Source organism: Somniosus microcephalus, chromosome 15 (assembly GCF_052327205.1).
Source record: "Somniosus microcephalus isolate GS21.2 chromosome 15, FLI_Smic_1.0, whole genome shotgun sequence".
Classification (NCBI taxonomy): Eukaryota; Metazoa; Chordata; class Chondrichthyes; order Squaliformes; family Somniosidae; genus Somniosus; species Somniosus microcephalus.
Genome location: NC_141001.1, coordinates 30,125,106 through 30,151,395, shown reverse-complemented (window position 1 = coordinate 30,151,395; position 26,290 = coordinate 30,125,106). Strand labels below are relative to the sequence as shown.

Below are 26,290 nucleotides of genomic sequence, written 5' to 3'. Positions count from 1 at the left end.
CAAAATGTTCCCAAATCGAATCATCCTTTTCTTCAAACAAGATGATGGGAATTCATTCCTTTAAATCCATGATTCAGTGTTGTAGTTCTTGTTAGAACCAGGCCTATCAGCTGCCATCATGACTTCTGTTTTTCACTCCCTGATTATGTGCGCTGCTCCCACTGTGCATGAGAGTAATGAAAAACATTGGCAGATATATTGGTCTTTAATATTGCTCCTGGGGTCTAAGTTCATCTGGAACAAGAGAATTGTATCAGTGAGTGAAATTCTTTGATTATTAGTTCAGTACGTTCATGGAAAACAAATTAATCTTAATTTTTAGTGCTAGTTGATTTAATTTTAATGGTGTGGTTTTATTGATGGTGCAGATTTCTGGCACTGTACCAGTCTCTTGATTCTATGCATCTGACATAACTGTACTTGGACACATGCAAGTTTTGCTTCTCATATGGACCACCAAATCTTGTGATTTCCCCATCTTTAACGATGCATTATTTTGATAAATGAAATTAACTATGGAGCAAATCCGCCTTGATATTCAACACCTCAAGCTTGTCCACCATTCTATTACGTTATGGCTGCTCAGTACCTCAATTCCATTTACCTGCTGTTGCTCCATATCCCTTAATGCCCTTGCCTCACAAAATATATTGAGCTCGGTCTTGAACATTTCACTTGACCCAGCATCCACAGCCTTTTTGGGGAGAGATATGCAGATTTCCACTGCTGTTTGTGTGGAAAAATGCTTCCTGATTTCACCCTTAAATGGCCTATTATGTGCCTGTTTGCAAGAGTAAGAGTAGTATTGAGAACAGACGGCTCTTTCGCTGCTGAAGGTAGTATAGCCTGAGAAGGAGGTCCTTGGGAAGATAAAATGGAGGCTGGGGGGTGGGGGGGTTCGGATAGGAGTTTGTAGGAAGGTAATTGCCCTCGGGAATTCCTGCTATGATTTCCATTGAGTCGTTGAGCTGGAAGAGCATGTTCATTGGGTTGAATGCTTTTTATTTCCCCTGTAGATTCTGCATCAGTGCTGTAGCAACAATTTGTGGTTAATTAGTGCCTTTAACATAGCAAAACGTCCTAAGGTACTTCACCAAACAAGAGTTAGAAGAGTGGTTGAACAGATCAGTTTTGAGGAAGCTTTTGAAAGTGGGGAGAGATTCACAAGGCAGAAAGTTTTAAGAGGAGAGTTCCAGAGCGCAGGGCGGTGAGGGATGAAGGCTCTGTCACGAGTGGGGTGGGGTTGGATGAGCAGTCGGCCAGAGTCAGAAGAGTGGAGGGTGTTCATTCCAGATAACGGCTGGAGGAAGTTAGAGTTGGGGTTAAAATCAGTGTGTTTCGGGGACTCGGAGCCATTGGAGGTCAGGAAGGGCAGGTCTAGTAAGTGATGGGGACTCCGTATGGGATAAGATCCAAGTGTCTGATTTTAGGATGAATTAAAGTTTGTACAGGATGGAGCTTGGAAGCTGCTGAAAAGGGCATTTGAGAAATTAAACCTGGAAGTGACAAAGCATGGCTTTAGCCACAATTGGGTGAAATAGGGATGGAGGCAGGCAATTTTACAGAAGTGGAAATGGATAGTGTTGGTGACGGATAGGATATGCAGTTTGAAGCTTAGCCCTGGATCATACAGTGTGTGCAGCGTTCAGCATGGGGGAGCAACCAGGCAAGGAGATGTAATCGGGGTAAGGCTGCTGTTTCCAGCAGGAACCAGATGGGATAGCTTCAGTCTTGCCAGTCTTAGTCTAAGAATTGTTCTGGCTCATCCACAGCTTGATGTCAGAAAGCATAGCAACACTCATGGAGTCAAATGTGATCATACATGCCTACTCTCAGCCTTTTGTGCTGCAGGTTAGTCTTGGGGATGGGGCACTAATCAGCGTTCGCTGACAAAGATCAATACATATTGGGCCCCTGTCGCCTTCCTACTACAACTCTCTGAATCTAGTTGCTAATGCCCCAGATCGGGTCCATTTCTCCTCTCTGCATCACACTCTGTGCTAGTGGCTTGGATTGCATTCTCTTTACACTGTGAGCAGGAACTTCTGTTCTCGCCAGGGTTCCCATATATAATGTACAGAGGCCGCAATCCCTGCCTTAAGAGCAGAATGATGTTGAGAGCAGAGGGCAACCCAGGCCAGTGTACCAGCATCTGATCTCGGGTTGGAGCAGGACTGTGGTTGGAGGGTGGATGGATGAAGAAGGGGAAGAAATGAATGGTGATGAACAGGAAAGGGAAGAGCACAGATGCTGAGGGCATGGTTGTGGAGCACAGAGAAAGGATGTGAATGGTGTTTTGGGATGTGAAAGGAGAACACAAACATTAATTGAGAGGATGTGGAGGGACTGTAAGTATCTGCATTGCGGGGAGGAAGATGGAGAAGAGAGCCCATTTGAAGTGGGGTGGGGTGGGGAAGAGTGCCAATATGAACTGGGAATGTTGTAGAAGAGTGGGTGTTTGGATAATATACCGTGCCTCTGTGAATTGGGTCTGGAAGGTAGTCGAGTGCCATTTTTAAACTGGAACGGTCGTGATTGGATGTGGGCGGGTGACTGTTGTAACCTTTAGTTAAGTAATTGTGTTGGATTAGTCTGTTGAAAATAAAATGGCACTTAGTTTAAATTTTTTTAAAGCAATTATGAGGTATAAAAGTGCTTAAAATCAACCAGAATGCACAATTTTAAATGGAAAATTTCAGAACCTTCCGAGAGTGCATACCCTGGACTTCGGAAGAAATGCTGAACCAATTTTGTGCCTTTAGCATTTCTATTTCCCCTTCAGGCATATGTGTTTTTTCTCTCCAATACAAGTGCAGAAACATTGTGTGTATCTACTACGTACATTGCAAAGCCCATGTAGCTATCTGTTGTCACATGTCTGCACCATTCTTGAGTGGTCAACTTTTTGGGGGCTGTCACAACTGTTTTTAAAGCTGTTGGTCAGCTTTGCTGATTTTCTAAGTTGGTGCGTATTGGTGTTAGTGGAGAGATAAAGCTGGCTGTCGTCAACATATATATGGAAGCTAACCCCATGCTTACAGCTGATTATGTCGCTGAGGGTCGTATATAGATGTAAAATAGGGGATGCGATAGAACTTAGGAACGCAGTGGAGGTGACCATTGGAGACGGGAGGTGAAGCCATTGCAGGAATGTGCTGAGTTGTATTAAATTGAGCTACATCAGCATTTGCCGTTCCAGCGAGGTGCTGCTGGAAGGATTCAAGGGGTTGGGTTTCCGCTTTGCGTATGAACCAGTGTAAAAGGCAGCGTAATAAAGTGTAATTGTTCCTTTTTTTATTTAAAAAAAAAAAAATTCCTTGATGTATTTGATTGGTAACCAGGTGCAGTTTTATTATTACAGTTGAAAATGGGTTTATCATCAAAAATAAGAATTTTTAATAAGGGTGTCCAGTCTTCCTCCTGTGAGTAACCTGATTTACAATCACAGAAAATAACTTAAAAAACTATACTGAACCATTTAATAGTTTTATTGGTGTACACTAGTCAGTTTCTTCGTAAATGAAATTTTTTTTAGATGAAAAATCATTTAAAAAGTGCTTGCTAGTGACTGTGCCTAAGAAAATGAGTGCAATTTGAAGAGCCTTCCCGACCAGAGCAATGTCGACCTGGCTGCGAGGCCAGTTTAGTGGACGGGGGGGGGGCCTCATTCGAGCAAATTGAATCTTGAATCAACGTAAAAGATCGTGGAAAACACAACGCAAGTGGATTTGGACGCAACTCACCTACATTTTAAATTCCCCAATCTTTTGTGCTGGTTCAGTCAATTCCACCCAGATTGCGCTGGAATCTGGGTGCAAAACAAGTCTTTAAATACTTCATATCTGTTCATAGGCAGCTGCTTACAGTGTCTGAATTTCCAAACAATTCACCCAAGTGATGTGATCCATTTATTCTGTCAAATTATTTTAGAAAATTGTTTGCAGTTGCTGATCTTACAAATGGTGCTAATGAATCTGAAAGTAGTATTAATGCCTGTACTTCATCAGGAAATACAGATGCAGCAAATAGGTTTTGATTCAAACACAGATTTTGCTTTGTGTGGCAGGATGGTGAATTCCATACATTTCATTGTCGAAGGATTGTTTAGTACCCCGTTTTAAGGAAGCAGACTGGAACTTTTAATTTACCATAACGTGGCTCCCATGAACTATTTATCAATAATTAAGTTTTAAAAATGTGTTTTAGAAAGAAACAAAGAGCTTCTGTTTATATAGCACCTTTCGTGATCTCGGGACATCCCAAAGTGCTTCACAGCCGATGGAAAACTTTTTCTTTGACGTATAGTCACTGTTGTAATTTACGCACAACAAGGTGCCACAAACAACAATGAGATAAATGACCAAATAATCTGTTTTTTGTAGTGTTAGTTGCTGAATAATTGTTGGTCAGAACATCAGGAGATGATTCTTCGACAAGTACCATGACATCTTTTATGTCCATCTGAGATGGCAGATGGTTTAACATTTCATCCGAAAGACAGCACTTCAAACAGTTGTCAAACACTCCCTTATTACTGCAATGAAATGTTAGCCTAGGTTATGTACTTGAGTCTCTGGAATGGGATTTGAGCTCATAGCCTTCTGACTCAGAGTCGAGAGTGCTACCACTGAGCTAAGGCTGACCCCTCATTGTGTGTTCAACTGTCTCAACACAGACTGTGTCAGTTACTTTATGGACAGGGGAATGGGATGGAGATTAGGGAAGCTCCTGCTTTTCAAGCTGGTAGTTTGAGTTTTTTTGCACTTCACCTATTTAGGGGGTTGTCAAAAGTCAACAACAACAACTTACATTGATATAGCACCTTTAATGTAGTAAAACTTCCCAAAGCACTTCACAGGCGCGTTATCGGACAAAATTTAACACCGAGCCACATGGAGATATTGGGACAGGTGACCAACAGCTTGGTCAAAGATGTAGGTTTTAAGGAGTGACTTAAAGAAAGAGAGAGAGATAGAGGCGGAGAATTTAGGGAGGGATTTCCAGTATTTGGGCCTAGGCAGCTGAAGGCACGGCTGCCAATGGTTGGGCAGTGGAAATTGGGCATTCACGAGTGAAATATGAAAATGTATCTCCCTATCTAAGCTTTTCTGATGATACAAATTTTGCCGGTTATTAATGCGTATGCATGCAGCTATTAGGATGAGCTATGTTTTAAAACATTTTTTAAATACATATTTTCCTCCACTTGCTGGCAATGCCATGTGTCAGTAAGAATTAACAAACTGCCACAGGGAGAAGTGGAAAAACTTTTGCCACCAGAAAAAGAGCCCCTGCTTTTATCTGTCTATTTAAAACATTGTGTCTGCGTTAAATGGGGATGATTTTTATCAATAGGATCACAAAACACCTAAATCATTTTCAAATAATAAATTCTTCCTCATTCATTCAACACCCAAATACTGTATCCCATAATTATGGCCAATTCTAGTCTTTGCATTCGGATGATGGTCTAAGATGGGTTTACAGTACATGTATGTGAATGCACGAAGTGTGGTCAATAAGGTTAGTGAGCTGCAGGCGCAAATAGCCACATAGGAATATGATGTGTCGATAATGGAAACCTGTCTCAAAAAAGGGCAAGATTGGGTATTAAATATTCCTGGATATAAGGTGTTCAGGAAAGAAAGGGAAGGAAAGAAAGGCGGTGGGGTGGCAGTATTGATTAAGGAGAATATGACAGTGCTGGAGAGAGAGGATGTCCTGGAGGGGTCAAGGACAGAATCTATTTGGTTCGAGGTGAGAAACAATAGAGGTGTCATTACACTACTACATGTATTCTGTAGCCACCTACTAGTGGGAAGGATATAGAGGAGCAAAGTTGCAGGGAGATTACAGAGAGGTGCAAGAACTATAGAGTAGTGATAATGGGGGACTTCAATTATCCTAATATAGACTGGAATAGCAATAGTGTAATGCGCAGAGCGGGGGGGGGAAGTGTGTGTTCAGGTGAACTTTCTTGATCAGTATGTTTCCGGCCCAACGAGGAAGAAGGCATTGCTGCACCTGGTACTGGGGAATGAGGTGGATCAAGCGTCAGTAGGGGAACATTTAGGAAACAGTGATCACAGTATCATAAGGTTTAGATTAGCTATGTCAAAGGACAAGGAGCAATCTAGAGTTAAAATACTTGATTGGAGGAGGGCCAGTTTCAGTGGGTTGAGAACAGATCTGGCCCGAGTAAATTGGAATCAAAGATTGGTAGGCAAAACTGTAATTGAACAATGGGCTCGCGAACAGTCGAGGTACATTCCCATGAGGGGGAAAGGTAGGGCAACAAAAGTCAGAGCTCCCTGGATGACAAAAGAGAGAGTGAGTAAGATGAAGCAGGAAAAAGGGGCTTATAACAATCCGGGACTAAATTAACAGTCACTTGGACAAGTGTTGATTAATTAAGGGAAGTTAACATGGATTTGTTAAAGGCAAATCGTGTTTAACTAACTTGATTGAGTTTTTTGATGAGGTAACAGAGAGGGTTGATGAGGGCAATGCGGTTGACGTGGTGTACATGGATTTCCAAAAGGCGTTCGATATAGTGCCACATAATAGGCTTGTCAGCAAAGTTGAAGCCTATGGAATAAAAGGGACAGTGGCAGCAAGGATACAAAATTGGCTAAGTGACAGGAAACGGAGAGTAGTGGGGAAGGGTTGTTTTTTGGACTGGAGGAAGGTACACAGTGGTGTTTCCCAGGGGTCGATACTAGGACTACTGCTTTCCTTGATACATATTAATGATTCGGACTTGGGTGTACAGGGCTCAATTTCAAAATTTGCAGATGACACAAAACTTGTAAGTATAGAGAACAGTGAGGAGGATAGTGATAGACTTCAGGAAGACATAGACAGGCTGGTGGAATGGGCAGACACGTGGCAGATGAAATTTAACGCAGAAAAGTGCGAAGTGATATATTTTGGTAGAAAGAACAAGGAGAGGCAATGTAAATTAAAGAGTACAATTCTAAAGGGGTTGCAGGACAGAGATTCCTGGGGGTATATGTGCACAAATTGTTGAAGGTGGCAGGGCAGGTTGAGAAAGTGGTTAATAGAGTATACGGGAGCCTGGGCTTTATAAATAGAGGCACGGAGTACAAAAGCAAGGAAGTTATGATTGAACCTTTATAAAACACTGGTTTGGCCACAACTGGAGTATTATCCAATTCTGGGCACCGCACTTTAGGAAGGATGTTGAGGCTTTAGAGAGGGTGCAGAAAAGGTTTACAAGAATGGTTCTAGGGATGAGAAATTACAGCTACATGTATAGACTGGAGAAGCTGGGGTTGTTCTCCTTGGAGCAGAGAAGATTGAGAGGAGATTTGATGGAGGTGTTCAAAATCATGAGGGGTCTAGACAGAGTAGGTAGAGAGAAACTGTTTCCATTGGTGGAAGGGTCGCGAACCAGAGGACACAGATTTAAGGTGCTTGACAGAAGATCCAAAGGCGACATGAGGAAAAACTTTTTTATGCAGCGAGTGGTTATGATCTGGAATGCACTGCCTGAAAGGATGGTGGCGGAAGATTCAATAGTGGTGTTTGTTGTGTATGTACCTTTAAGGGAATAACTGGTCTTAGACTGCAGTACCGGCAGTGACCACCCCTGTATAAAAGGCCCTAGCAGGCTTCTGTAGTTTCAGTTTCAAGCTGCCTCTTGTTCAGTAAAGTACCTGTTAAACTGTTCTCCCGAAGTCCGTGTATGATTGAGGCGCGGACTTTACAGTGGCGACGAGTAAGTTCGAACTCACCTGCAGTGTGGCATCATCTCACGGGGATCTCGCCTGAAAGGAAGGTCCTGGAAGGTCGTAGTCTGAGCAACGGGCGTCGACCGAGGGCAACCGCCCAAAGAATCCATCAGTGTTTGGAGAATTGCGGGAGAGACTGTGGTTCCAGCGAATCGTGCTGGTAGCAGGTAGCGCGCTGACCCTTCCGGACTGCGGCGGGCTCGAGCTCGATCGAGCGGCTCTACAAATCGGGCCGCGCAGCGTCGCCGGGAAAAGAAAACGAGAGAGAGGGTGGAGCGCACAGGGCGCGGTCGGTGCTCGAGAACAGGACAGCGGAGAGAAACTAAACTGGGGGGAAGGAAAGCGAGGCGCGCCGAAGCTGCGGGTCGCCGCCATTACCCCGTAGAACGCTAGGAGCAGCGTGGCAGTAAGGGGAAGAAGCAAAAGCGCGGGAGGCGCCATTTTATCCTGTTGGGGAAGAAGCAAAAGCGCGGGAGGTGCCATTTTAAATCGCCCAAGGTGCTGAAAAGTGGCAGTATCACTGCTTTCGACAACGAGGTAGAAGACTGGACCACGTATGTGGAAAGAATTGAAGTGTACTGCAAGGCAAATGAGGTGGCTGATGGAAAGAGGGCGTCGGTATGATTAAATCTGATGGGTGCGAGTACGTACGGCCTATTGCGGAATTTAATTACCCCAGCTAAACCAATGGAGAAAAGTTTTGAGGAGATTGTTCATATCTTACAGGAACACCTAAGCCCTACACCACTGCTGATAGCAGAAAGATTCAAGTTCCATAAAAGAAACCAGCACAAAGATGAGAGCAATGCTGACTATCTTACGGAACTACACAAGTTATCGAAGCACTGCCAGTTCGGAGCAGGACTGGCAGACACCTTACGGGATAAGTTTGTCTGCGGGCTCCAGAGTGAAGGAACCCAGAAACGACTACTTTCAAAAAAGGACCTGACGCTAGAACAGGCTTTCAGCGTGGCAGTATCCTACGAAGCAGCAGCACGGGGAGCTGCGGAAATACAACAGAAACCACGAGAATACAGCGCTAACGAAATGGCGTATGGAGCCGAAAAGTGCTATCGCTGCGGCAGAACAACCCATGAGCAGAAGGACTGCTGGCTTAAAGACAAAATATGCAGGCAATGCGGGGAAATGGGAGATATAGCAAGAGTCTGCAGGTCGGGAAAGAAGACCAACACGACAAGAACTACTAAGGAACAGTACAGGAAAGTAAAGAAACTGACAGATAGTAGTTCAGAAGATCAGGAGAATGATAAGGACTCCGGGAGCAGGCGACTAAGTTGCTTAAAGTTACACAACGTGATCGCAAAAGAAGATCACCGAACCATTTGGGTCACCCTCATGATAGCAGGGTCCCCAGTGAAGATGGAATTGGACACAGGATCAGCCCTAACTGTCATGAATCGACGAGACTATGAGCGGCTATTCTCACACATACCCTTAAAGGACACGTCCATTGTATTGAAGACATACACGGGGCAAAAGGTCTACCCCAGAGGAAAAATAAGGGTGCCAGTTGAATATAACGGAAAGGAAACACAGAAACTATACATGTATATACTACGAGATGGAGGACCACCATTATTGGGACGTGAATGGATCCGAAGACTACAATTGGATTGGCATTCCATTCTGGCACTAACTGTGACTGACAAAAAAGATGATGACGTCGCACCTGGACGTCTGTCACAAATTCTATCTGACGCGGGAGAGGTGTTCCAACAAGGACTTGGGACTCTAAAAGGAGTAAAGGCAACCATAAAGATTGAGGATAACGCAACCCCAAAATTTTTCAAGGCCAGACCGGTGCCATACGCGATACGCCCAGCTGTGGAAGCTGGTCTGGAGCGTTTGGGGGTGCTGTCTAATGTGGACTGGAGCGAGTGGGCCACACCCATCGTTCCTGTAAATGAAGAAAGCATTGAGCAGCACGCCTGGGGAGCCAAGGAAGGTTCGCATCTGTGGGGACTTTAAGGTGACTGTGAACCCAGTCCTGCACACAGTACAGTATCCGCTTCCGCAGATACGAGATATTTTCGCCTCACTATCTGGAGGGAAACGTTTTACAAAGATTGACCTGGCTCAAGCGTATCTACAAATGGAGGTGGAAGAAGCATCTAGGAAATACCTCAAGATAAACACTCACAAAGGCCTTTACCAGTACAATCGACTGGTATTTGGGGTAGCATCGGCCCCGGCTATGTGGCAGAGGGCAATGGAACAAGTCCTGCAAGGGATCCCGGGGACCCAGTGTTATTTTGGGCGACATCCTGGTTACGGGCGAAAATGACAATGAACACCTTGCCAACCTGGAACAGGTGCTCACGAGATTGCAGGAATATGGGCTACGAGCCAACCGTCCCAAATGCGAGTTCTTCAGGAGAAAAATCTCGTATTGTGGCCACATGATTGATGAGGAAGGGTTGCATAAGTCGCCGGACAAGATTGAGGCTGTAGTCAAGGCTCCAGCACCAGAAAATGTGTCGCAACTGAGGTCGTTCCTCGGGTTGGTGAACTACTACCATAAGTTCTTGCCGAATTTATCTACAATTCTGCACCCACTGAACGCCCTCCTTCAAACTGGTGTAACATGGAAATGGAGTGATGAGTGTAAGCGTGCCTTTCAGGAATGTAAATGCTGATATACCTATCAATTCAGTCCATGAAAAGCGACGAGTTAAGGTAGTAACTATAGGTTTTTATTGGCTAAATAACAGAGCCCACCCTCGTGGGTGATCGGTTCCAACAAGGAAGAATACTAGCCAAGCGGTCACCTTTATACCTGGGCAAGCAGGCGGAGCCATGGGCGGAGTCAGCTGAGGTCAGCCCAGGTATAACAGCGTGCGTGGCAAGAGGTAACCTTGTGTAGTGATAACAACAGTGTAAACAGTGATAACAACAGTGTAACAATAGTGAACGGTTGTGAACGATAACAGTGGTTTACCACATTCACCCCTTGTTTAAAATTGAGTCCGGCAGGGTGAAGTGTACTACTAGTTCGTGTATGTCAGTCTATCAGGAGGCCTCGTAAGCCTTTCTGATCGGCGCAGCAGCGGCGGCGGTGGTGCAGTATCCGATGTTAATGCTGGTGTCTGCGTGGCCAACGGAGGCTCCTGGGGATCCGGCATGCCGCCTACAGGAGCTGGATTTGGGGGAGTGGTGGGGGGTAACGGTGGTATCTCCGGGGTGCCCGAGGGTGCGAGGTCTCGCAAGGAGACTTTGTCCTCCCGCCCGTCTTGGTATGCCACGTAGGTGTACTGGGGGTTGGCGTGCAGGAGGTTCACCCTCTCGACCAGGGGGTCCGTTTTATGGGTCCTTACGTGCTTCCGCAGCAGGACGGGCCCCGGAGAAGTCAGCCATGTTGGTAGCGAGGTTCCTGTAGTCGACTTCCTGGGGAAAATGAACATTTGCTCATGAGGGGTGGCGTTAATGGCAGTACAAAGCAGTGACCGGATGGAATGGAGCGCTGCCGGGAGGACTTCCTGCCAGCGAGAGGTTGGGAGGCCCTTAGACTTTAGGGCTAAGAGGACGGCCTTCCAAACTGTTGCGTTCTCTCTTTCCACCTGGCCGTTCCCCCGGGGGTTGTAGCTGGTGGTCCTGCTCGCCGCAATACCTCTCGCCAGCAGGAACTGGCGAAGTTCCTCGCTCATGAAGGATGAGCCCCGGTCGCTATGTATATAGTTCGGGAACCCGAACAAGGCGAAGAGGTCGTTCAGGCATTTGATGACCGTGCTGCTGGTCATGTCTGGGCAGGGGATGGCAAAGGGGAAACGGGAGTACTCGTCAATAATGTTGAGGAAGTACACATTACGGTCAGAGGACGGGAGGGGCCCCTTAAAATCGATGCTCAAGCGCTCGAAGGGGCGGGTGGCCTTGATCAGGCTTGCTCTGTCCGGCCTATAGAAATGCGGTTTGCATTCGGCACAGACTTGGCAGTTCCTGGTCATGGTCCTGACCTCCTCGATGGAGTAGGGCAGGTTGCGGGCCTTAATGAAGTGGTAAAGTCTAGTGACCCCGGGGTGGCAGAGGTCGTTGTGGAGGGTCCGCAGTCTATCAACTTGCGCGTTGGCGCATGTACTTCGTGATAGAGCATCAGGGGGCTCGTTGAGTTTACCAGGCCGGTACAAGATATCGTACTCGTAGGTGGAGAGCTCGATTCTCCACCTCAAGATCTTGTCGTTCTTGATTTTGCCCCTCAGCTTGTTATTAAACATAAACGCAACCGAACGCTGGTCGGTGAGGAGGGTAAATCGTTTGCCTGCCAGGTAATGCCTCCAGCGTCGTACCGCTTCCACAATTGCCTGGGCCTCCTTCTCGACAGAAGAGTGTCGGATCTCAGGGCCCTGGAGGGTCCTTGAGAAGAAGGCTACAGGTCTCCCCGCCTGGTTTAGGGTTGCAGCTAGGGCGAAGTCGGATGCATCGCTCTCCACTTGGAATGGGATGGACTCATCTACTGCGTGCATTGTGGCCTTCGCAATGTCTCCTTTTATGAGGGAGAAGGCTGCGCATGCTTCTTCTGTCAGGGGGAAGGAGGTGGACTTCATGAGGGGTCTGGCTTTGTCCGCATAATTGGGCACCCATTGGGCATAGTAAGCGAAGAGCCCCAGGGTTCTCTTCAGTACCTTTTGACAGTGGGGAAGGGGAAGCTCCATGAGGGGGCGCATTCTTTCGGGGTCGGGGCCGATGACTCCGTTCTCTACTATGCAGCCGAGGATGGCAAGGCGCGAGGTGTTAAATATATATTTCTCCTTATTGTAAGTGAGATTCAGCCGTTGGGCCGTACGGAGGAATTTCTCCAGATTAACATCGTGGTCCTGCTGGTTGCGGCCGCAGATGGTGACGTTATCTAGATAAGGAAACGTGGCCTGCAGCGCATTCTGGTCAACCATCCGGTCCATCTCCCTTTGGAAGACCGAAACCCCGTTGGTGACGCCGAAGGGAACCCTAAGGAAGTGGTAGAGGCGGCCATTTGCCTCGAAGGCGGTATACTGGCGGTCCTCAGGGCGGATAGGGAGTTGGTGATAGGCCGACTTAAGGTCGATGGTGGAGAATACCCGGTACTGTGCAATCTGGTTGACCATGTCAGATATGCGGGGAAGGGGATATGCGTCCAGCTGGGTGTACCGGTTTATGGTTTGGCTGTAGGCGATGACCAGGCGGTTTTTATTGCCGGTCTTAACGACTACGACCTGGGCACGCCAGGGGCTGTTGCTCCCCTCGATGATGCCCTCCTTCAGGAGACGCTGCACCTCAGAGCTAATAAAAGCTCTGTCCCCGGCGCTGTACCGCCTGCTCTTGGTAGCGACGGGCTTACAGTCGCGGGTGAGGTTAGCGAACAAGGAGGGGGGCGGGACTTTGAGAGTGGAGAGGCCGCCGGTGGTATGCGGCGGGCGGTTTAAAAACTGCTGGTTGTAGACTGTGAGTGGGGGGAGGGGTCCACCGTATGCCAGAGTGACACTTTGGAGGTGGCATTGGAAATCCAGCCCTAGTAGGACGGCAGCGCAGAGCTGGGGCAGGACGAGAAGTTTAACGTTTTTATATTCCGTGCCCCTAACCGACAGGGTCACCACACAGTAGCCGCTGATGTCTGTTGAATGGGACTTCGCCGCCATCGAGATCCGATGGCGCGTTGGCCGGACAGTGATGGAGTAGCAGCTCACCGTGTCTGGGTGAATAAAACTCTCCGTGCTTCCGCTGTCGAACAGGCAGGTCGTGGCGTGGCCGTTTACTTCGATGTCCATCATGGACTTGGACAGATGATGCGGGAGGGCTTGGTCAAGCGTGACGGAGGCCAGTGTATGGCTGAGTGAGCTGCTGTAGTCTGCAGGTGAGGCGGTGGTCGGGTCTGGAGACAAAACGGCGGCCGAGTGCGGCGAACAAAATGGCGGCGCCCATGACGCGGATCCCCATGAAGTTGGACAAAATGGCGGAGAAGATGGCCGCCCCCACAACTCACATGAGGCACTGCTGGCGTCTGTGGCCTTGATCAAAGATGGCCGCCCCCACAACTCACATGAGGCACTGCTGGCGTCTGTGGCTTTCCCCCTGCAGGCGTTTACGAAGTGGCCTTTCTTTTTGCAGCCGGAGCAGGTCGCGTTCCTTGCAGGGCAGCGCGCCCTTTGATGTCTCGCCTGGCCACAGAAGAAGCAGCTGGTGGCCCGATCGCGGAGGTCCGCTGCCGCAACAGGTCCCGGGGGTGGCGGTCCCGATTCCGGGACACCGACGCCGTAGTAGGTCCCGGGGCAGCGGTGCGAGGGGTATTGCGGCCGGAGTCGGGCCCGAGTCCCAGGGTCGCGCAGCACTGTACCTGGAGTACGCCTCGAGGTCCCGATGGGCCACTTCCAGGGAGCGAGCGAGGGCTGCAGCTGTTTTCAATTCGAGGTCCTTTGATTCGAGCAGTCTTTGCCGTGAGTAGTCGGACCGAAGGCCTTTCACGAAGGCATCGCGGATATTTCCTTCAGTATGTTCTGCAGCCGTTACAGCTTTAAAGTCACAGTCCCTGCCGAGTGTTTGTAGCGCCCGTAAAAATTCATCTACAGACTCTCCTGGCTGTTGCGAGCGGGATCTTAGGAGATGTCTGGCATACATTGAATTTACTGGGCTCCGGTACTGCTCTTTTAGCAGGTTGAGGGCGTCCTCGTATGTAGCAAGGTCCCGGATGAGTGCAAATACTTTAGGGCTCACCTGGGCGGTCAGAACTCTTAGTTTGGATTCCGGAGGCACGCCGGAGGCTCCCAGGTAGGATTCGAAGCAGCTCAGCCAGTGTTCGAAGTCGAGGGCTGAATTCGCTGCCTGTGGGTTTAGATCCAGGTACGGCGGTTGGAGGGCTCGCAGCCAGGTCGGCTGCTGGGGCTGTTGTAGCTGGCCGTTTGGCTGGGGCTGTTGTTGCTGACCGTTTGGCTGGTCGTTTGGCTGCTCCGGTCCATACATTTCAAAATTTAGCCAATAAAATTGATATACCTATCAATTCAGTCCATGAAAAGCGACGAGTTAAGGTAGTAACTATAGGTTTTTATTGGCTAAATAACAGAGCCCACCCTCGTGGGTGATCGGTTCCAACAAGGAAGAATACTAGCCAAGCGGTCACCTTTATACCTGGGCAAGCAGGCGGAGCCAGCTGAGGTCAGCCCAGGTATAACAGCGTGCGTGGCAAGAGGTAACCTTGTGTAGTGATAACAACAGTGTAAACAGTGATAACAACAGTGTAACAATAGTGAACGGTTGTGAACGATAACAGTGGTTTACCACAAATGCCAAATCACTTCAAAAGAAGTATTGGCCCACTACAACCCAACACTACCGATTCGGTTGGCATGCGATGCGTCACCTTACGGCATTGGAGCGGTGCTGTCACACAAATTCCGTGACGGTTCAGAGAGGCCAATAGCCTTTGCATCGCGCTCGCTAACCTCAGCCGAGCGTAACTACGCCCAGATTGACAGGGAGGCCCTCAGCCTGGTGCGGGGGGTGAAGAAGTTCAATCACTATCTGCACGGGCAGAAATTCACCCTACTGACTGATCATCAACCCCTGGTCTCAATTTTTAACCCAAAGAAGGGCGTTCCGGTGATGACGGCGCAACGGCTGCAAAGATGGTCACTTTTTCTAGGGGCACATCAGTATGACATAGAGCACAAAGGTACGAAACAACATGGAAACGCTGATGGGCTGTCGCGCCTACCGTTGCCTACGGCGGAAGAAGCACCTGCAGTGGACCCGGTGGAGATATTCCATGCGACCATAGTCGAATGTTTGCCTGTTACAAACGCAAGTATTGAGAAGGAAACCCGAAATGACCCGACACACTCTCGGGTCTATGATTTGACGGTGAAGGGATGGCCAGCATATGGTGACTCACTGTTGCCAGCATTCTTGCCAAGGAGGGAACAGCTGTCAGTGTGCCGGGGAACCTTGATGTGTGGATCCCGAGTGGTAATTCCACCCAAGTTGAGAGATAGAGTACTCAATGAGCTTCACGGGGGTCATCTGGGAGGGGTAAAAATGAAGAGCCTAGCCAGGGCGTTTGTGTGGTGGCCGGGAATCGATAAAGAAATCGAGGATATGACCAAGCGATGCACAGGATGCCAGAAGGTCCAAAACGCTCCACCACAGGCCCCGCTACATCCATGGGAGTGGCCCTCATCTCCATGGCAACGGGTACACATTGATTTCGCTGGTCCATTTATGGACTCAATGTTTCTAATCGCTGTGGACGCCCATTCGAAATGGCCAGAGGTCATTAAAATGTCCTCCACCACCACGGAGAAAACTATTGCAGTCCTAAGGACCATCTTCGCCAGGAATGGGTTGCCAGAACAGATCTGTTCCGACAATGGCCCACAGTTTGTGTCTGAGGATTTCCGGAGGTTCCTGAAGAATAATGGGGTGAAACATTACACATCTACCCCATATCATCCAGCCACAGATGGATTGGCTGAGAGGTTTGTTCAGACCTTTAAAAAGGCCATAAAGGCAATGTATAATGACGACATACCACTGCAACACAAGGTGGATAACTTCCTGTTTGCGACACATGCAGTAACCAACCAAACTCCAGCCGTACTGTTTTTCAACCGGAGACTAAGATGTCGCTTGGATTTGCTCAAACCAAACATAAGACGAGATGTTGAGGATAAGCAGTTCCAGCACATAAATGAGAAGCCAACCAGGAGCTTCAAGATAGGGCAACCAGTCTTGGCCCACGACTACCGAACAGAAAAATGGCAGCCAGGCACGATATGCACACAGCAGGGACCACTAATGTACACAGTGGACGTTGGAGAGAGCATCGTGAGACGCCATGCTGACCAGATTCTAGAGTCACAGGAACAAGCCAAACCTGTACCACAAGCATGTGTACCTGGTAATGAGCCCGAAGTACAGATTGCGTCTACCTCAGAAGCACTGGTATTGGAAGCTGACGAACCAACCAATGACAATGAGTCAGAATTGACTCCACCGCCAGAGCAGGATACTCGAGAAAGGCGCTATCCAGTCCGGATCAGGAAGCCTCCTGAAAGACTGAACTTATAAATGACTATTTCAGTTGATGTATATATTACTGAGAAAATTGTAATTGTAATTAGTTATTATTTAGTTGTTAAATGAATGTTATGTACTGTTTATCTAAAAGGGGAGGAATTGTTGTGTATGTACCTTTAAGGGAATAACTGGTCTTAGGCTGCAGTACCGGCAGTGACCACCCCTGTATAAAAGGCCCTAGCAGGCTTCTGTAGTTTCAGTTTCAATCTGCCCCTTGTTCAGTAAAGTACCTGTTAAACTGTTCTCCCGAAGTCCGTGTATTATTGAGGCACAGACTTTACAGTGTTCAAAAGGGAATTCGATAAGTACCTGAAGGAAAATGAATTGCAGGGCTACGGGGAAAAGGCAGGGGAGTGGGACTAGCTGAATTGCTCTTGCAGCGAGCCGCGATGGGTCGAATGGCCTCCTACTGTGCTGTAACAATTCTGTGGTTATCAACTGTGCAAGATTTGATTCTGTGTTTTACTGTGATATCTGAAGTCCTCAGTTGGTCTCTGATTCCCTGAAAGGTTTCTGGAGTTGTGGAATGTCCTGAAAATTCAACCTGTTTTACACTTCCATGTCCTGTTCCTGATTTAATATTCGGTATTTTCACAACTTGGTGAGCTCTGAAGTAAGCAACAGGCTGACATAAATCAATAATGTGGAATGGTTAAAAGACATCCTTTACTGAGCCTCTCATTCTCCAATTGCAGGTGCTGTGATAGGTGACGGACAGTCTGCTGTGGCCAGTAATATCGCCAATATCACTTATCGCCTCCAGTGGTGGGACTTCACTAAGTTTGATCTTCCAGAAATCAGTAATGGTAAGTAATGTGTGAAGACTGCTAGAAGCTGGGAGAGCACGTGGGGTCCCTTTGGAACTTGTATAACCAAACTGAACTGTTCAACACCTCAGAGAGAGGCGCATGGTTCAATGTATGATGACAGAAAAGGTCCAGCCAAGTGATTTAATGCTGATAGTGGCGCCTACGTCAGAAGGTATTGCTGCCTGCTCGAACTACAGTTTTTTCCCACGGTGTCAAATCAGTTGGTAGCACACTTGCCTCTGAGTCAGAGGGTTCTGGGTTCAAGTCCCACTCCAGTGACTTGAGCACATAATCTAGGCTGACACTCCAGTGCAGTACTGAGGGAGTGCTGCACTGACAGACATGCCGTCTTTTGGATGAGACATTAAACCGAGGCCCCGTCTGCTCTCTCAAGTGGATGTAAACGATCCTATGGCACTATTTTGAAGAAGAGCAGGGGTGTTATCACCGGTGCCCTGGCCAATATTTATCCCTCAGTCAACATCACTAAATAACAGATTATCTAATCATTATCACATTGCTGTATGTGGGAGCTTGCTGTGCACACATTGGCTGCCACATTTCCTACCTTACAACAGTGACTACGCTTCAAAAAGTACTTCATTGGCTGTAAAATGCTTTGGGACGTCCTGAGGTCATGAAAGACGCTATATAAATGCAAGTCTTTTTCTTGCACATTTTTCTCCCTCTTCTCCTGCAGATGTTGATTGCTCAATGATTTCACTGGTGTCAGTTTCCCTCCTGTATCTCCTCTTAATGGCTGGCTACTAATAATACATGAGTCTTGGCAAAGAGCATCAGCAAGCTATTCAACTGCTGGAACCATCACCACTGATTCCTGTGTGCACTCCAGAAGGCAGCGCTGCTAATCTTTCTCCCTTTCCCAACAGTGCAGAGGTAATCTGTAGCACCCCTACAAGTAACTCAACACGAGCTGCGATGGAACAGTGACTTTTTTAGGGGGTTTTGTGTGACATTTCTTTATGTAGCATGCACTCAATTTATTAAGTTCCTACCCACAGCATAATCCAGTCCGTGTTCTAGTGTTAGTTTTGTACTCTTGACTCAAAGTCCAAGCCAACCACAGTTCTTACCCCAATAAGCAATTGACATCCTTTGCAAGTTTATTTTCATTTTCCCTTTTGCACCTGTTATGACTTACAATTCAATTTTTCAATTTTCCAATTCAAATGCTTTATTGGCATGAAAGTTTACAGGGAACCATATCCCTTTGTTGCTTTTTATAGTTCTCACCACCAGCTGAATTTCCACTTTTCCTTGCATTTGTGTAAGCCCTTTCTTAAGCTTGATACCACCTCTTACCTCATTTGTTGACCATGGGTACTTAAATACACAAGTGGAGCCTTTGACTTTTAGGGGTATGTACTGATTTTGTATCATACCAAACACCACTTTGAATACTTCCCACTGTAGGTTTACTCATTTACACTTCAGCTGTGGCTCAGTTGGTAGCACACTCGCCTCTGAGTCAGAAAGTTGTGGGTTCAAGTCCCACTCCGGAGACTTGAGCACAAAAATCTAGGCTGACACTCCAGTGAGGTACTGAGGGGGTGCTGCACTGTCGGAGGTGCCGTCTTTCAGATGAGACGTTAAACTGAGGCCCTGTTTGCACTGCACTCTCAGGTGAACGTAAAAGATCCCACAGCACAATTTCGAAGAAGAGCAGGGGAGTTATCCCCGGTGTCCTGGCCAATATTTATCCCTCAATCAACATTACTAAAAAAAAGACCATTTGGTCATTATCACATGGCTGCCTCATTCCAAAAATGACTACATTTCAAAAGTACTTCATTGTCTGTAAAGTGCTTCGGTTGTGAAAGGCGCTATATACCTGTAGATGCAAGTGTATCTTTCTTTCAGCCCAGTTTTCTGTGGTTGATTTTTTTTTTTCCATCCTTTTAAAATTCCCTTACTTAAATTTAAAACTTTGGTTTATGACTCTCCCTTCTCAGTCTCAAACCTAATATCAAATTCAGTCATATTATGGCAAGATGCTCACTTAGCATCAGATTATTAACTAATTCTGGTTTATTAACTCATCACTAAATCCAGTATAGCCTGTTACCTTATTGGTTCTAAAACACATTGGCCTAGAAATTCAGTGGGTTGCGCCACCAGTTAGCGCCCAAAGAGGGCACTTAGTGGCTTTAGCGCCACTGGCCACACCTCCTGCGATATTTAGCTGGGCGCTAATGGCGGCGTTAGCCTGTAGCGCTGCGCCGCCACCGATGACGTCATCGGTGTGCGCAGCGCCCCGCTCCCGCCCCGATCACCATATTTGGTCGCACCCGCCTCTTTAACGCCGGTCGCAAATCGCGACCGGTTCACAGGGCCTACCTGTGGTGGTAGTGGCGCAAGTTAAGGTGGAGGTGCGGGGCGGCCGCTTTTTCGGCGCCCGCCTGCCAGCACCTCCGTCCTCGGCTTCCTAAACCCGCCCCCCCCCCCCCCCGCGGCATTGCCGGCTGTTTCCCGAGAGCCCGGCACTTCTCCTTGGTGCCGGGCTCATTTGCCGGCACTCGCGAGCGGGGATCGCGCTGTTGCAGGCACCTCCCCCTTAACAGTGGGAGGAAGGCCTGCAGTACCGCAGCGTGCCGTGCCGCAGCGTGTGGCGCTGTGGCCCTTAGCGCGGCGATATTCAGTGTGAGCGCCCCAAGCGGGGCGTGGGGAGCCTCGAGTAGCGGCCCGCTTCCGTTTCGGGCGCTGAAACTGAATATCGGGATGGCGCAAGTGGCTCCGCTCGCAGCGGTAATTCCGGCGCCCAGGCGAGCTTGGCGCCCCAAACGGCGCCCAACTGAATTTCTAGGCCATTGTTCTAGAAAACTGTCCCATATAGATTTTAGAAATTCATTGCTGGTGCATTAATTATCGAATGATGAGTACACAAAACCAAGCTAAGAAACTTGTTGGATGTTAAAGTAGTTATTTAATAAAAACTAGTGAGACCCACATAAAGCTGCTTAGATAGTTTCTGCTCTGGAACATGACAGTTCAACTGCCTTTAAAGCCACTGCTATAATTGCCAAAACCAGGTAATTGTAGCTGCTTACTTTCTGCTTGACCTCAGCAGGTTTCATCAGTAACTGTGTATAAATTTTAGACTCCTGGTCAATAACTGGCTTTCTGTCTGTTTGCATCTATGAGGAAGTGTGACATCTTGTGGATGATATCAGGTATCTATGAGGAAGTGTGACACCTTGTGTATGATATCAGGTATCTGAGGAAGTGTGACACCTTGTGTATGATATCAGGTATCTATGAGGAAGTGCGCCACCTTGTGTATGATATCAGGTATCTGTGAGGAAGTGTGACATCTTGTGGATGATATCAGGTATCTGTGAGGAAGTGTGCCACCTTGTGTATGATATCAGGTATCTATGAGGAAGTGTGACACCTTGTGTATGATATCAGGTATCTGAGGAAGTGTGACACCTTGTGTATGATATCAGGTATCTATGAGGAAGTGTGCCACCTTGTGTATAATATCAGGTATCTGTGCGGAAGTGTGACACCTTGTGTATGATATCAGGTATCTGTGAGGAAGTGTGACACCTTGTGGATGATATCAGGTATCTATGAGGAAGTGTGACATCTTGTGTATAATATCAGGTATCTGTGAGGAAGTGTGACACCTTGTGTATGATATCAGGTATCTGTGAGGAAGTGTGACATCTTGTGTATGATATCAGGTATCTATGAGGAAGTGTGACACCTTGTGTATGATATCAGGTATCTATGAGGAAGTGTGACACCTTGTGTATGATATCAGGTATCTGTGAGGAAGTGTGACACCTTGTGGATGATATCAGGTATCTATGAGGAAGTGTGCCACCTTGTGTATAATATCAGGTATCTGTGCGGAAGTGTGACACCTTGTGTATGATATCAGGTATCTGTGAGGAAGTGTGACACCTTGTGGATGATATCAGGTATCTATGAGGAAGTGTGACATCTTGTGTATAATATCAGGTATCTGTGAGGAAGTGTGACACCTTGTGTATGATATCAGGTATCTGTGAGGAAGTGTGACATCTTGTGTATGATATCAGGTATCTATGAGGAAGTGTGACACCTTGTGTATGATATCAGGTATCTATGAGGAAGTGTGACACCTTGTGTATGATATCAGGTATCTGTGAGGAAGTGTGACACCTTGTGGATGATATCAGGTATCTATGAGGAAGTGTGACATCTTGTGTATAATATCAGGTATCTGTGAGGAAGTGTGACACCTTGTGTATGATATCAGGTATCTGTGAGGAAGTGTGACACCTTGTGTATGATATCAGGTATCTATGAGGAAGTGTGCCACCTTGTGTATAATATCAGGCATCTGTGCGGAAGTGTGACACCTTGTGTATGATATCAGGTATCTGTGAGGAAGTGTGACACCTTGTGGATGATATCAGGTATCTATGAGGAAGTGTGACATCTTGTGTATAATATCAGGTATCTGTGAGGAAGTGTGACACCGTGTGTATGATATCAGGTATCTGTGAGGAAGTGTGACATCTTGTGTATGATATCAGGTATCTATGAGGAAGTGTGACACCTTGTGTATGATATCAGGTATCTATGAGGAAGTGTGACATCTTGTGTATGATATCCGGTATCTGTGAGGAAGTGTGACACCTTGTGTATGATATCAGGTATCTGTGAGGAAGTGTGACATCTTGTGTATGATATCCGGTATCTATGAGGAAGTGTGACACCTTGTGTATGATATCAGGTATCTGTGCGGAAGTGTGACATCTTGTGGATGATATCAGGTATCTATGAGGAAGTGTGACATCTTGTGTATGATATCAGGTATCTATGAGGAAGTGTGGCACCTTGTGTATGATATCAGGTATCTGTGAGGAAGTGTGACATCTTGTGTATGATATCAGGTATTTGAAGAATGTGAGGGAAGCAAACTTTACAAAAAATATTGACTCTTTCAATCTGTCTCTTAATCTGCTCACGTGTTACTGAAATATCACCGTAATAGATATTGTTTCATTTATTGCAGCTGCAGTTATTTTCCTCCACTCCTGTCTTGTTTGAGGGTATATTGTCCTATAACTTTCTAAACCACTTCTGGTCTCCAGAATCCACACACTTCTTGTGGCTGAGAGAGTGGCCTTCAGAAAGTCTTGGTCTTGCAAATATCACTCTTCAGTTACACCAATATATCTATCGAGCCTTTACTGTAGGAAAATGTCCCGAGGTACTTCATAGGAGCGTAATTAAATAAAAATCACAAAGCCAAAAGAGCAGACATTAGGAAGGGTGACGAAAAACTTGATCGAAAAGGTAGGTTTTAAGGAGGGTCTTAGAGGAGGAGAGATAGATGGAAAGCCAGAGAGGTTTAGGGAGGGAATTCTGGGGCTTAGGACTTAGACAGATGAAGGTGCGGCCACTAATGGTGGAGCGAAGGGAGTGGCGGATGCGCAAGAGGCCAGAGTCGGAGGAACGCAGAGCTGTTGGAGGATTTTAGGGTTGGAGGATGTTCCATAGATCGGGAGGAGCGAGGGCTTGGAGGGATTTGAGCACGAGGATGAGAATATTAAATTTGAGGCTTTAGTGAACTGGGAGCCAATGTAGGTCACTGAGCACAGGGGCGATGGGTGAGTTTACTTGGTGCGGGTTAGGATACTGGCAGCAGCAATTTGGATGAGCTCAAGTTTCTAGAGGGTGGAGGCAGGAGGTCAGCCAGGAGAGCGTTGGAACTGACTGGCGGTGACAAAGGCATGGCTGAGGGTTTCGGCAGAAGATAGTTTGAGACAGGTGGTGTTAGGGTGGTGGAAGTAGGCAGTCTTTGTGATGGAGAGGATATGGGGATGGAAGCTCAGACGGGGTCAAATAGGACACTCAGGTTGCAAACATTCTGATTCACCCCGAGACCGTGCCCGGGGAGGGGGTTGGAATTAGTTTGTGGCAGGGTCCAAAGACGATGGCTTCAGTATTCCTCATTTTTAACTGAAGGAAAAGCGACTCATCCAAGACTGGATATTGAACAAGCAGTCTGATAACCGAGGCAGTGGAGTGGTCGAGAGAAATGTTGATGAAGTAGAGCTGGGTGCAGTCAACGTACGTGTGGAACCTGACCACCTTCCATATCTCCAAATCTTGTTAGTTGTTTCTGATCCCGCTCTTGGGGTTATTCAGGCCCGCTCCCATGCCCAGTCTCAGCAATGTTATGACAAGGTGCATAATAGTTTTATTTCTAACCACCTTGTTTGGAAGTATCTTTCTCCCATCCCTGAAAACAACCTGACTGAGATTATATGGGTGACTTGCATCTTACTTGCTCAATGGCGCAATTCTATCATTGCTACAAAGATCACATTCTCACGTATTATTCTCGTGGCACTTTTGCTCATACAATATTAGCACTGCTGACATGTTGTATTTTGAGACCAATAAGAAGTTGCTATACTGCCAGTGGGATCAAATGTTGAATTTCACAGCACTTCAGCCTTCAGAATTTTTTGTTTTATTACAAAACACACAGCTAATCTGGTGTCCTGGGGAAAGCTTTAACTGTGGTGGTTCGGCAAAGCCAAGATTCAAATTCAGTTCTTTGTGCCAAGAGGCCAATACTGTAGTGTTGCAGCTGCTGAGACATTTGTTTGTAAAGCATGAAATTGCTAGAATGGTTCATCTTATGAACTCTTGTTTGAATTTGTTTCTGTGGCTCAATAAGTTTAATCCTTTTGTGCACTTTGTGCCACAGTGCAGTTAGCAGTCGGAGAAAATGGACCGTATAATCTATTTCAAACAAGTATTTGAATGTTTTCAGTTGCCACAGGAAAATGTTATTCTCTATTCTCCCACCTCTTCCCTTCATCCCCCTCCCCTCTCCCCAGAAATGGGAGTGCTTTTAAATCCTTGTGAAATTAGTCAGATAAATGGCAGGTCAAACTCTTGGAGAAATCGCATTTTTTTAAATTTGCATCCAATGCAGTTTGAACCATCACACATACAGGAAACTTTTTTTATCCGGCACCGATGTGGTGCCGGTTCATCAAAAATTCCGGATAACCGAAAGCTATAGTAAAAGATACGGAGCTCAGAGCTCCGTATAAAGCAACAAACCCTGACTTCAGAACAGTGGCCACAAGTTCCAAGTGTCTCTGTAGCTTAGCAACAGCTGCAGCCACACCCTTGCACAGCAACAGATAGAGGAAGGTAAGTAATAAAACTTACCTTAACCTACTCCTGAATTTTGCCGGTTAACCGAGATTTCCGGTTATTTAGGTGCCGGTAAATCGAAACTTTCCTGTATTTATATGAACACTGGAAGCCAGTGCCACACTGAAGAGAAATTCAACATTGCTGGGTCCCTCCAGTTGCATTACAGGATTAAATAGGTTTCAGTAGAGTTTGCTACGACTCAGCGTCGGGGCACATTGCTGTATTGATTGGATTGAAAAGTTCCACTACATTGAGATTGGATTTTCTAGGAGCCCTTAACTGATAGCTGTTGTGGATTATTTTAACATTGGAACTCATGCTTTTCACTGGTAATCAATCCTCCAGAAGGGATGTATAGCGTGGACATTTTATCTTCCAATCCGTGTTACACTCCACTTTTGTAAAAAGAAAAATGCATGATTAGCCCTTTTGCTTCTGCTTTATACTTAGTTTTGAATACCCTAAACGTTTCCAATTTATTGCTGCTGCTATCTGCGAATACGTTTGTGTGTGCAAAACCAGCATTGGAGGATGAAGTACAACACAGATACGTTTGCACTGAACTTAAGCTTTTTAAAGAATTAGCAATTGCTGTCAGAATTAGCTAAGTCAGATGGCATTAGTGAATGTGGGCCAGTATGCATAGTTTTTATTCTTTTAATTCTGATACTGCTTATTTACCATGGTACAAGTAAGGAATATTCTAGATTTAGTGCGTGTCTGTAAGCTTCTATTTTCAGAGCCTGGGGACAGTCCAGCAAAACGTCATCACAATGTCCCAGTCTTTCTCAAAAACTGTAAGTGAAGGAAGTATGAAAACCATGTAGCAGTATGCATGCATTGAACCTCTCATTTCTGGTGTTACTCTGTGTTTCCTGAAGGTGTAATGTCTCCGTTAAATTAAAACACGTACCTGTGTACACCATCACGTTTTAGGTGTGCTGGTTGGTTATATTTCTGGCCATGTGTTATGTAGTAATACGGTACTATAATTGCTGATAATTCTTCATGAGTAAGTGTCATTTCGAAGAACTAAATGTTGAACTTAAAAGTTTTAATAATGTAAAGTTGAGTACTTTGGGCAGTTTTGGTCTCCTTATCTAAGAAAGGATATACTTGCCATAGAGGGAGTGCAGCGAAGGTTCACCAGTCTGACATCTGGGATGGCAGGACTGTTGTTTGAGGAGAGATTGGGTCGACTAGGCCTGTATTCACTAGAGTTTATAAGAATGAGAGAGGATCTCATTGAAACGTATAAAATTCTGACAGGGCTAGACAGACTGGATACAGGGAGGATGTTTCCCCTGGCTGGGGGGGTCTAGAACTCGGGGTCACAGTCTCAGGATACGGGGTAGGACATTTAGGACTAAGATGAGGAGAAATTTCTTCACTCAGGGTGGTGGACCTGTGGAATTCTCTACCACAGAAGGCTGTGGAGGCCAAGTCACTGAATATATCTAAGAAGGAGATAGA

The 26,290-nt window shown here is 46.6% G+C and overlaps 1 protein-coding gene across 9 annotated transcripts in view; it reads left to right on the top strand.

Moving 5' to 3' along the window:
- LOC147106607 (activating molecule in BECN1-regulated autophagy protein 1-like) overlaps nt 1–26,290 on the top strand; it is a 514,247-nt gene that overhangs the window by 305,205 nt on the left and 182,752 nt on the right. For all 9 annotated transcript variants that reach the window (XR_015080961.1, XM_086007600.1, XM_086007606.1 and 6 more), the window contains one exon: nt 17,507–17,617. Coding sequence is in view for 8 of the 9 variants with exons in the window: in XM_086007600.1 (XP_085863726.1) it covers nt 17,507–17,617 (111 nt within the window). In the remaining variant the exon portion in view is untranslated. The remainder of the gene's footprint in view (nt 1–17,506; nt 17,618–26,290) is intronic.